Here is a 13344-nt window from a genome sequence, read left to right as displayed (position 1 = left end):
TTTATTATTCATTGAAATGGGCAAATGCAGTGTGACATAAAATATTGCAACAATAGCCATTTTATTCCCTAGAGTCTCAAATATATATAATGTTTGGCAGTTCCAAGTAATTTTCGAGCAAAAAATATTGCTTTTTAACTTAAGAAAAAAGTGTTGGACTTTAAGTGGTTAAATTTCCTGTTTACACACAGAAGTTTGATCCAAGAACATAGTTGGTTACAATGTTTCATGTTGTTACAAACTTGGGGGATTTGTTCTTTACACACAGAAGTGTATCCCTTTGATCCAAGAAGGAAGCATTAGTTACAATGTTTCCTGTTAAAAACTTGGCAGACGATTGTGGTCGGGGGGGGAGTGGCCTAACGATGGCGGAGTAGAGGCAAGTTGACTCCAGAGCTCCTCTAAACCCCTGTTTACCTCCGGACTTTAGTGAGTAGCTGAGCAATACCCTATGGCCGGGAAAAGTGCATCTTACCTGCTTGGTTGGAGGGAGTAGTGGCATGGCGGTTCCGGGGATCTAAACCCAGTAAGAGGTGTACTGGGGATGAAGCAGGAGGAGAGAACCTCCAGACCCTCCAGAGTGCGTGTACAAGCTGATATCCAGCAGTTCTTCCCCCAGACACGGGCGGCGGTGAACCGGATTCGAGCAGCCGAGTCACGTGGGAGTAAGGAAGCGTGTGCTCCGTCAGCGTCCTCGTCCACACACAGAGAGAAAGCAGATCAAAGTGAGTTCCCCCAGGTCGGCGCTGTCACAGACAGCGGAGCAAAAGGAGGGGGCGTTGGTAGCTTGTGCCTGGGAGAGAGGAGACAACTGGAGATGGAGCCACAGCAGGGACTGCAAGAGGGAGAACTGAGGTCCCTAAAGGAGGTGTTACAAACCTTACCAACGCGGGCTGACATATTAGCGCTCCCTACACGTGCAGAGATGGAGGCGCTGGTAACACGAATGGAGGAATCCCACCGGAGAGAGATGGAGTCTGTCCATGGGGAGATACAACATCTGACAGATAAGTTGACACATGTTGAAACTGAGGGGGGAATGTTGGAAAAGCGAGTAGCTAAATTAGAACAAATACAGAGTACACATTCCCTGCAAGTTGATCTCCTACAGTTAAAGATAGAAGAGATTGAGGACAGAAGCAGACGAAAAAATTTGAGGTTCAGGGGGGTTCCCGAGACAGTGGGGACTGAGTCGCTGCAGCAATGCATAGTAGCAATTTGTCAACAATTGGTGGGCCAGGGCCTTTCCCAACCATTGGAGTTTGAGCGGCTGCATAGAGCGCTGGGCCCCCCCTCACCGAACCCCAGTAAACCAAGAGATGCGATTGGTTGCTTCTTGAACTTTTCACATAAAGAACTTGTGAGTCGGAAAGCTTGGGACGCAGGAGGAGTGGTGTATGAAGGGACTAGAATACAAATACTGCCAGATCTCTCCCGTGCTACCTTACAAAGGAGAGCCATGCTGCGCTTGGTATTAGATAAGGTTAAACAAGCAGGCGGAACATATCGTTGGGGGTACCCCATAGCGGTCGTTATTAAGAAGAATGCACAGTCATTTCATTTACAACAGCCTATGGAGTTACCTGAGATGTTTAGGTTTATGGAGATGGAGGAGATGGAGGTCCCAAATTGGCTACAACACCTACCAAACCGAACCTACAATACAACAAACTTCACTGGGCCAAAGAGATCAGAGAGGATAGAAAGGGGCCAGGGAAGAGCAGTGTCTTCATAGGATATAACGTCCTTATACCCCATAATGTGATAGGACTTGTGACCATTAGAGGAATGATGGATTATTATTGCTTTGTTTGACCAAAAATAGAGGAACGAAGGGCCTAAAGTGGTGTTTTTTTTTTTATCCTCTATTTTTGGGGGCTCAGTTTTTTTTTTTTTTTTTTTTACCCTGAAGGTCATAAGTTCAAACTCAAGGTCTTTTTCACGGAATCCCTGTGCCACCAGGGCCAGAGAGGGAGGGGGTGATTTTTCCCCTTCTACTGGTCTATTGATCCCCCACGTACCGTCCCCCCCCCCCCTTTTTTTTTTTTTTTTTTCCAGGTAGTTTCTTATTTCTAGGCTAACCCTTCTCTTGGAGGTTCATGCCTCCTTGGGGCCCCCTGCCTGACCTCCAGTGGATTTACTGGACTGCGGGCGGGGACAACTTGGAGGGGCCCATCAATACCACATACCACATATAAAAACACGTTTTTTTTTTCTTTTTTCTTTGGATTAACGCTACGTTATTTGGCTTCACTTTATTTAGATGTGTTTACTGGGGAGCTTAGGCCCTATTAGGAACTGGAGTTCCGACTTATTAATATGTCTCCCCCAAGTTTTACTTTTGTTTGGGAGACCCTAAAGAAGGGTGTTTTTTTAAATGAGGTGTTGTTGCCCACAGAGGATGTACAACATCAAGAGTGATATGAAGGGAATATCATAAGTGTGTTATTGTTAGAATATGTGTGACACTGGATCTTTCTTTTTTTTTTTTCATTATAATTGTATAATTGTATTATAATTACTCTGATCCCCTCGAAGAGGAGACGAGAGTATAACACAGTAGACCCTAGAGGTCAAACACTGATAACACAAGTAATATGTATGTTAAATCACGAAGTGGGTGTGCAAGCACTAAGAAGGAGGAGGGGAGGGGTGGGTTGAAGGCGGGGGAGCCGGCCCCTATACCCCCTGAAATAGATAGGGAGCACAGTATAGTGCACTAAATTAGTGGTATGTGGATGGGAGGGTGGGATGTAGGAGGTCCTCCCCGCCTTCGATGGGGGTGTTCCCCCCTGCCCCCCATGCCTCCTCTCCCCCCCAGTGGATCTGTGGGGGGGGCGGGGGGTAGGGGAGAAGAGGAAGCGAGAAGCAGAATATTGGGAACCCCAGGAGGAGAGGAGGGTCGACCTGAGGAGGGGGGGGGGGGAGGCTTGGGTTGTGGTAGTGGGAAGAGGGGAGGTTAAGGAGGGAGGAAAATGAGATGGGAAGGAAATTGGGACGAATCTATAGGGTATCAGTAAATCGGAGGGGCGGGGGTGGAGTAGCTGGGAGTAAAAAAAATTTCCACGTCTTTATATATTATTTTTGGGAATCTTTTTTTTTTTTTTTTTGTTTCTCTATATTTATATTACGGTTAAGTGGGAATAATCAGATAAAACCAGATTCAGCGCTCTGCCAAATTGGTCCATTCCCTGGAATAGGATTATCCACTGACCAATTGGGGTTGGGGGTCACAAGTGGGTTCTTTCTCCAGGTGAGACATAAGGGGGGGAGGTGGGAGGGAAGGGGAACAGGGAAATAGAGGGGGGTTATTGGGTGTGGGACTCACCCTAAAATATAAAGGGGTTTCCCCCCCCCCCCCCCCTTTTTTTTTTTTTTTTTTTTTGGGCCACTCCGGTATCCCGGTTTTTCTGCCTCTCTTGCTCCCCCCGGGCACAGCTTTTCCCCTTGGTGCCCAGATGGAGGGAATAAAAATTACATCTTTAAATGTTAGAGGACTTAACACCCCTGAGAAACGCAGGATGCTATTGAGGGATATGAGATCTACAGAAACAGACATCGGTTATATTCAGGAGACGCACTTTAGATCAGGAGGGCTCCCCATGCTACAAAATAAATATTATCCATATGTGTATCATGCGGAAAACCAAGAAGCGAAATCCAAAGGGGTTTCTATCTTGATTTCTAATAGGATTCCTTGGATACTTGAAAATATATATCAAGATCCAAAAGGGAGATATCTTTTTCTAAAGGGGACAATAAGAGGGATTAAGGTGACTCTAGCTACGGTGTATTTACCTAACGTACAACAGGATGTATTTCTGAGGAAAACCCTGAAGGATCTGATGGCAATTTCGGAAGGTAAATTAATCCTGGGGGGCGATTTTAATATTCCGCTAAATCCAAAGATTGACTGCTCCGGGGGGACTTCTTCTGTTGCAGATGGAATCAGACGGGGTGTGTTGGGTAGATTCTATGAGGCCCAGTTAGTGGATGTATGGAGAACGTTGCATGGAGAGGAGAAAGACTACACTTTTTACTCCAACCCACATCAGGTGTACTCTAGGATCGATCTGTTTATGGTACCCCAGTATCTGATTCCATCTATAACAGAGGTATCCATAGGAAACATAACGTGGTCAGACCACGCGCCGGTGAGCTTATGTATCTCGCTGGCAGGGACGGAGTTGGCACAGGAAAGAAGGTGGCGTCTCAACGAGAGTCTCCTACAGAATGAAGAAGTGAGAGAAGATGTTGCCCGGGAAATCACAGAATACTTCCAACTGAATGATATTCCTGGGAGCAACCCTGGGATGGTGTGGCAAGCCCACAAGGCAGTAATTAGAGGGACATTGATGAGACATGGAGCGAAAATAAAAAAGAAACGTGACCAACAGGTAAAGAATCTATTAGCAGATATCCAAACATTAGAACTCCAGCATAAAAAGACATTGACCCCCCAAATAGGTAGAGAATTGAGCCATTTGAGGAGGCAGATCACAGAATTATTACGATACAAGGCTAAAGCAATTATACAAAGGGGTAAAAAAACAAACTACGAATTTGGGGACAAGTGTAGCAAACTGCTGGCAGGGAAGCTGAAAGAAAAGAGCCAAGCAACGTATATCCCACAAATCAAGGGGCAGGAGGGGCAATTAAAACGGAAACCAAAGGAGATAGCGGAGGAATTTGGCAGATACTATTCCAATCTGTACAATCTGGTTCAGACATCGGTGTCCCAAACAGAGATAGACGATTATCTTTCAACAGCGGATCTAGTTAGACTACCACCTATCGCTCAGGCCAGCTTAGATATTCCCATCTCAGTAGAAGAATTAGAGTCAACGTTAAAAACTATGAAAGATGGGAAAGCTCCGGGGCCAGATGGTTACACGATAAGATATTATAAGGAGTTTTTACCATTCCTGAGTAACCAAATGACAAAAGTTTTCAATGAGATGGGTCAATCTGCTGCATTCCCACTGGAGGCTTTGTTAGCCCATATCACAGTGATCCCTAAAGAGGGGAAGGATCCGGCGGAGTGCAGCAGTTACAGGCCAATCTCGTTGTTAAACTCTGACTTGAAACTGTTCACGAAGATATTAGCTAGTAGGCTACAAGTGTGGCTTCCGGAGTTGATAGATAGAGACCAGGTAGGATTTATCCCCACGCGAGAGGCAAGAGATGGTACGATAAGGGCCCTAAATCTGGTTCAGGGGGCATCTGAGGGAGGCATCCCTGCCGTGTTCCTAAATACCGATGCCGAGAAGGCTTTTGACAGAGTCAGCTGGAAGTTCCTGTTCTCTGTGTTGCGACGCGTGGGCCTAGGAGAAAATATGTTGGGCTGGATCAGAAGTGTGTACACTGACCCACGAGCCTCGGTGAGAGTAAATGGGATACATTCTAAAGTATTTGCAACTTCGAACGGAACACGACAGGGATGCCCCCTGTCACCATTGCTCTTTGTTCTGTCCCTGGAACCTCTTTTAAAAAGAATTCGGCAAAATTCAGATATACAGGGCATTCAGATGGGGGTGGGGAGTCATAAGGTAATAGCGTTCGCGGATGATCTGCTGTTTGCTATTTCAAAACCACATGTCTCTCTTCCCAATCTGGTTAAAGAAATTGTAAAATTTGGAGAATTATCCAATTTAAAAGTAAATCAGGCTAAATCTGAAGCAGTCACTGTGGCAGTACCAATACAGATGCGGACTATAATACAACAAAATTTCAGATTTAAATGGAAGACGGCGCTAAAATTTTTGGGTACTCTAATTCCAGCAAACATAAAAGAAACGTTTAAATTAAACTTCCCACCTCTCCTTAACTCAGTTAGCAAGCTTATGAAGAAATGGCAATATGGAATACACTCATGGTTCGGTAGGAACAATATAGTGAAAATTTGTATTTTGCCAAAAATAACGTACCTGTTTCAGACCCTGCCGATTAAAATACCCTTGGCCTTTCTCCGGCAACTGGACACAGCTTTGATGAGTTTTGTTTGGAACGGGAAAAGGCCAAGGATAAAAAAAGAGGTGTTGAAATTTCCAAAGAGCTGGGAAAGGATGGCAATCCCGGATATAGCTAAATATTATCAAGCAGCCCACCTGACGAGATTAATAGACTGGTGTAGAAATAGACAATATAAAAGGTGGGTTGAGGTAGAACAGCAGATCTCCCCAGTGGCACTAGGTAGGGCACCCTGGTGCTATAAACTACTATCAAGTAAGATGAAGAAACACCCTTTAATTGGAGCGACCTTGTCCGTCACTGCTAAAATATGTAAAAACTCTAAATTCTCATCTAAACACTCACCCCTATACCCGGTACTGGGGAACCCAGGATTTACACCGGGGATGGCCGGAGCAGTTTATAATAATTTGAAAGGGAAAGGTAAAGTCCAGGTATCCCATTTTTTGAAAACAGATGGGTGGCCACCAATAGCTGAACTGATGAGGGTAGGGGGAGAATATGAGTTAAATTTCTGGCAGGCGCTCCAAACTAGACATTCCCTAAGCTCGTTGGGACACCCTTCAAATTTTCGGCGGCAACTGACAAAATTCGAAAAATATTGTGATGAGGAAGAACCAATACAGCAAGTAGGCTCTAAAATGTATAAAATATTGAATGTTCCCCGGGAGGATTTTGTCTTCCCAGGAATCATCAAATGGGAAAGAAACCTGGGGATAACCTTTTCACAGACCCAACGAAAACAAATAGTATTTCTGGCTTTAAATTCATCTGCATCAACACGGATCCAGGAATGCAATTATAAATTACTGTCGCAGTGGTACTACACTCCAGTAAAGTTGCACAAACTCTCTAACGAAAACTCAGAGAATTGCTGGAGATGTGGTCTGGAGCAGGGGACTTTGCGGCATATATTCTGGGACTGCGTAAAGGTGAAAGACTACTGGAAGGAGGTGCATAGAATAGGACAAAAATTTACGAAATTCCAGATGACCCAGCTTTTTTTCTCCTCCATAGCTCACAGATTCCAGTAGGGGAGTATCAAAAGTCGGTGCTTCGGCATCTGATAAATACAGCAAAAATGGGAATAAGTCTCCAGTGGAGAGACAGTAGACCTCCCTCTGTAGCGAGATGGCTCAATAGGGTCAGGGAAATTTGAGCTATGGAGGACTTAATGCTTTCGTCTAGGAATAGAAGGGAACAATACGTAGAAACATGGGCAGGATGGAATGAGTTCATACTTACAGAAGAGGGGAAGAAACTATCGGAAGAGGGACGGGAGGTGAGGGAGTTCAACTGAATAGAAGTGAGCCGAAGGTAAGGAAGACTGGAAGCCGGGGGGGACCTGTGCGGTTGGAGGGGGGGGGAGGGAGAGAGAGAAGAATGTGGCTCAGGAAAAAATCTAAAATTTTTTTTTTTTTTTAGTTTTTTTGTTTTGTTCTGTTTTGCTTTGTGTAGTTTGGGGGGTCCCCATCTAAGGGGTTAGATAAGTAAGGGCATACCGATAACAAGGAAACAGAAGGGAGGAGGCGCTTGAAGTTATACATTTTTTAACTAAGGGAGCAGACAAAGTAGGCCGAATCGATAACGGGTGTAGTTAAGAATAAGAGTGAAAACTGAATTGGCTATAACTGTGTTTTTGGATTTGTGTCTGTTTATTTTTTTTATTTTTTTTGGAAGAGACATTATGTCTAGAATAATGGAATGTATGATTGTATATATTTGTATGATAATCTCTTGTGACCTTGTTATAATTGAAAAAAGGAAAATAAAAGAGTAAATGTGAAAAAAAAAACTTGGCAGACTCCCCAGATATTTTCTTTTGACACCTGAAAGTCTCTCCACTTGTTATATGAAAGAATCAGTAAACTCTGCATTGCAGATCGTCAGGGGGGTTGAATCTAAATCACGATTTTTTTAACGATTAATTGTGCAGCTCTAGCACGGTATTTGCGCAGCAATTTTTAAGCGTGTTTTTTTGGAAATAAACTGTTTCATTCATTAAAAAAAAACACTAAAGTTAGCACGATTTTTTTTGGTATCCTAAGCGATGCTTTAAATTTTTTTTAGGTCACATGTTTAGAGTTACAAAGGAGGTCTAGTACTAGAATTATTGTTCTCGCTCTAACGATCGTGGCGTATGTAACCTGTGTTTATCTGGCTCTGATACTAGCCAGTGCCTACCCAGCCACTGACTGGTATCTCTCCCCAGCCTGTCCCCACACACCCTCTCACCTGCTGACCTGTGGATGGGGGAATCACTCCTGTAGTGTTATTGTGTTCTGCCAGTGTGTACAATGATCAGTGTTGCTAACTATAGCTGGCAGCACTGATTGTTTTGGGAAAAACCTAACAGGCTGGTTGTACTCAAGTTGATTAATAGAATGACTTGTGTAAAACCAGCTAGCCCATACATAGATCCACTATGGTTGGTCTCTGCATAATTGGCGTAATTTTTTCCATGCATGACCGGCTTAACCACTACGCAGTCCCTAAACATCCTTCCACTCCTGTACATAGTGCTCACTGTCATACTCTCCACACTCCTCTCCTGTACATAGTGCCCACTGTCATACCCTCCACACTCCTCTCCTATACAGAGCGCCCACTGTGCTACCCTTCACACTCCTCTCCTTTACATATTGCGTGCTGTCATACACTTCTCTTCTGTACATAGTGCCCACTGTCATACTCTCCACACTCCTCTCCTGTACATACTGTTCACTGTCATACCCTCCACACTCCTCTCCATAGTGCCCACTATCATACCGTCCACATTCCTCTCCTGTACATACTGCCCACTCTCATACCCTCCACACTCCTCTCCTGTACATACTGCCCCATCATACCCTCCACACTTCTCTCTGTTACATACTACCCTCTGTCATACCCCCCCACTCCTCCTGTACACACTGCCCACTGTCATACCCTTCACACTGCTCTCCTGTACATAGTGCCTGCTGTCATACACTTCTCTCCTGTACATACTGCCCACTGTCATACCCTCCACATTTCTCTTCTGTACATACTGCTCACTGTCATCCCCACCACATTCCTCTCCTGTACATACTACCCACTGTCATACCCTTCACACTCCTCTCCTGTACATAGTGCCTTTTGCCGTACCCTTTGGACTCCTCTCCTGTACATAATGCCCACTGTTGGACCCTCCACATTCTTCTCCCTCACCTGCACATACTTCCCACTTATATACCGTCCATACTCCTCTCCTATGTCGCTTAGCCACAAAAACAGTTCTTTAAAATTATACTCAATACCCTCAATGTTACCAGCTCTAGAATGGACACACTTTTGATAGTTCAACCAAAGGAAATCCCAGTACTCATATTTGTTCTGCCCCATTATTAGTACTCATTTAATTTTGTGATTACTACTGTGATGTATAGAGGAACATAGGGGGATCTCAGCTACTCTAAATATAGCACTTGTATAAAAAAAGTGTCCCTGAAAATATTTTTTAAATGTTGGCAACTATGCACTTAGGCACTGCCCACCGCCCACCGGGTCAGTAGGGGGCCCCATGAGATGCTCCTGGGATCCTGTGATATTAAAGCGGTAGTAAACTTTCCTGACATTACTACTTTTTAGAGGCCCTGGGGTAGGTTATGCCACAACGTACAAGTATACACAGCATATTAGCACATTAGGGTACACTTAAATTTTCAGACTGAGCCCTCCAGTGCTGGGCTGTGATGAATGCGGCGGGGCCCGGGCGATTCCATCTTCACCCGGTCTTCCTTCTGGGTTCTGTGCTTTTGGTCACTTGCCTTGGCCGGGCTGCGTTGATGTCATTCCCACGCATTTATTTATTATTTATAAAAGGCCCCACCAAAATCCTCAGCACCAGGCCCATGATGTTCTTAATCTGGCCCTGCCTTGGATAATAATTCTGTGTCTTTTTGGTACATAACTCTGCGTGTGGATCTGTTCAAATCCAAAATGTTTCTACATGCTCCATGCAGCCTGGGTCTCAGAAGGTATGTTGTTACATAAAACAACATTTGAGACAGAACACAATATGTGTCCACCATTGTATAAAAACTTTACTATCCTTGCATCACAACCGATTTATAGCTGATAGCAAAAATGCAGAAACTATATTACATAAGCCAAAATAAAACGGTTCCAAATATTGTAGCTACAGAGCAAAAAGGAAGATTGATGGATTTTTTGTCTGAGCACAGTCTTTGGGAATGGAATAAAATGCAATACTTTTAAGTGCCATCTTTATGAGCATATAAATATATAAAACTATTTCCAAGTACCTCAACATCCAGGACACTGCGGGGCTGCGCCTGGCAAAGCATGCTTAGCAGTTGTAGAATTAACTCTTCGACATACTGGAGAGCATCTTCGGCTGATGAGAGGTTTGGATGGACCTGTACTTGAACCTGCAAAATTAACAAAATAAATATAATTAGTGCTATTGGGAACACAATTACACAATACACACATTTGGCATGTTAAGGTAGCCGTATGTTGTCACATAATGTAAATCGCAGATTTAAGATGCATGAATTCTAATAAAGTGGATGTCATGCAGCACTTGAAAATGTCATCACTAAACACCTCCAGTCCAGCCAATGTACATATATCGGTGGACAGGAGCAGCGCCAATGTGGGTGGGGTGGACATACAGGTAACGCCTCTTGTTGCATGTGCATGGTTTCAGAAGCACAAATAGGGTCAGTAGTCAGCTGATCGCACCATCTGCTGCGCCTACTACGCAGACTCGCCACCTTTATCCCAAAAGAGGACATTGCTGTCGTGGTGGGAACAATCATCAATTCCAGACTGGACTATGCAAATGCCCTCTATCTCGGTCTCCCCAAATACCAAATCACTCCTCTGCAAGTCGTTCAAAATACGGCCGCTCGACTAGTGACCGGAAAAAAAACATGGGAATCAATCTCACCTTCACTGAGATCCCTTCATTGGTTGCCAGTAAAAGAAAGAATCACTTTCAAGGCACTCTGTCTAATACATAAGTGTATTCAAGGCAACGCCCCCCAATATCGATGCGAAAAAATAAAAGCCCATAACCCCAATCGCATTCTGCGATCCACCAATCAAAATCTACTCCAGATACCCAAAGCCAGATACAAGTCCAAAGGAGATCGAAGATTTGCAGTCCAGGGACCTCGACTGTGGAATGCTCTACCAACTACCATCCGACTGGAGTCGGACCACTTGGCCTTCAGGAGAAAGATTAAAACCCATCTCTTCTGAGGTCAAGGGGTTCCTTACCCATGAAATGGATACAGCGCCCAGAGGCGATTCAGTTCGCATGTGTTGCGCTTTACAAGTTTTTCACTCACTCACACAGCAACACGATCTGCGACTGTTGTGTCCAGATCACAGATCGGGATTTATGGACACCGATTTGCCCTGTACCATGTTATTGATGTGACCAATCACAGTGATCACAGTAAATAGTAGCAAACAATGGCTGTCATTAATGGTGTCATTGTTAACTACTGTGATCTCTGTAAGTGGTCAAAGCGATCACATGGTACAAGGCCAATCATAGCTGCTTTGTACCATGGGATACCTGTGACAAACCACAGATATCACAAAAGTTGTCATTGGCTGAATGAGTAACCCAGTGCACCACAACGCATCGGTCATTGGGAAGCCATTCAAAATCAACTGCATGCAGCTCACCAACACATGTAACGTACCATTACCGTAATGCATTAGAATGAAAAGGCCCTAAAAACTGAACTACAGGCTAACAGCTAATACACAAATGAAATACAACTATGGGAGCAAAGGCTGAGCTGTCTGGCGGGAAGGGACAGACGTTCAGGTAAACCTCACTAGTTAGAACTGCTGAAATTAAGCAACACTTACAGATCTTGTCCCCCCCCCCCCAAAACCCTGTATTTAGACAGTGAAAGGGGGAAGCTGCAAACTAATGATCTGTCAACATGTTCCTTGTCAGCACAGCACTGCAGTACAACTAACTGCCTTATTGTGCAGCTTTCATTTTCAAAGCTCTACTTGACAACCTGAAGTTAGAAGTTGCTTGTTTACTATGTACAGCTGCTCCAGTTTAAGTAAATCCCCCCATCAAAGAAAAAACAAGAAACCGCGCTAGTGTCCTCCCACCCTCTGACCCCAGGCAGCAGCTGGCGTGCGATAACACAAAGGCAAAAATAAACAAAAAAAAAGCCGCGCCACAAAACAGCCTGTTGGAATACACAGTCTCTGAGCTTGTGATTTTGATCCGTGATTGATTAAATAGCAGTTGTATGTTCACGAGGTAGGCAGATTAGACCCTGGCGATAGTACTTCATACGTTCCACACCACCAAGTGACACATAAACAAAAGTGACCCTCCACCAGAGAGAAGAGCCGCTTACCAGAGGGCAAATGGCTATAACCCAGCCGAGGCCTTTAATCCTTGGACGTTTTCCACCAGGGAGCCCACTGTCCTTTGAGCGTGATGAGTGTCAGCTCCTTTTTTCTGATCTGATCGCCGTGTCATCATGTCCTGTTCCCTGCCATTCCAGATCATTAACTACCTGGTGAAGTCTCCTTCACCAGGTGGTTAATGAACTGGAATGGCAGGGAACAGGACATGCTGAAACGGCGATCAGATCAGAAAAAAGGGAGCCGACACTCATCACGCTCAAAAGACAGTGGGCTCCCTGATGGAAAACGTCCAAGGATTAAAGGCCTCGGCTGGGTTATAGCCATCTGCCCTAACTGCTTGCCCTCTGGTAAGCGGCTCTTCTTTCCGGTGCAGGGTCACTTTTGTTTAGGTGTCACTTGGTGGTGTGGAACGTATGAAGTACTATCGCCAGGGTCTAATCTGCCTACCTCGTGAACATACAACTGCTATTTAATCAATCACGGATCAAAATCACAAGCTCAGAGACTGTATTCCAACAGGCTGTTTTGTGGCGCGGCTTTTTTTGTTTATAAATCCCCCCATCCCCTGCATTTTGGTGGGAAACCATTATTCAAAAAAGTTTGCATAGTAATCCCATTTACAGATTAAAAGGGGTTAGCATACAGGAAGTAGACTGGACTGGAGAAACTTGGTAAAACAATGTTCTACCAAGAAATACTGGAACACTTGCCATAAAAATATTTTTTCAAAATGCATTAATAAAATATTTTTCTACAGTGTAAAGGAGCGCATGCACGGGAAGCATGAGCAGTAGAGGTCGACCGATATGGGTTTTTCTTTGGCCGATGCCGATATTTAGAAATTGCGGCATCCGATGGCCAATATATGATGCCAATTTTTTTTGGGCTGTTAAACTGATTTAAGAAAAAAAATAAAAAATTCCCCTTAATCTCATAAAATCTAACAGTTGGACCTCTTTCACACTGGGGTGTGTT

At 44.3% G+C, this 13344-nt stretch overlaps 1 protein-coding gene across 1 annotated transcript in view; it reads right to left on the bottom strand.

The window, feature by feature from the left end:
- Positions 1–13344, bottom strand: part of SOS1 (SOS Ras/Rac guanine nucleotide exchange factor 1) — a 412587-nt gene that overhangs the window by 343320 nt on the left and 55923 nt on the right. The window contains exon 2 of the mRNA XM_040350763.1: positions 10257–10382. Coding sequence (XP_040206697.1) covers positions 10257–10382 — 126 coding nt within the window. The remainder of the gene's footprint in view (positions 1–10256; positions 10383–13344) is intronic.

Source organism: Rana temporaria, chromosome 4 (genome assembly GCF_905171775.1).
Source record: "Rana temporaria chromosome 4, aRanTem1.1, whole genome shotgun sequence".
NCBI classification, from domain to species: domain Eukaryota; kingdom Metazoa; phylum Chordata; class Amphibia; order Anura; family Ranidae; genus Rana; species Rana temporaria.
This window is presented reverse-complemented; position numbering and strand designations above follow the sequence as displayed.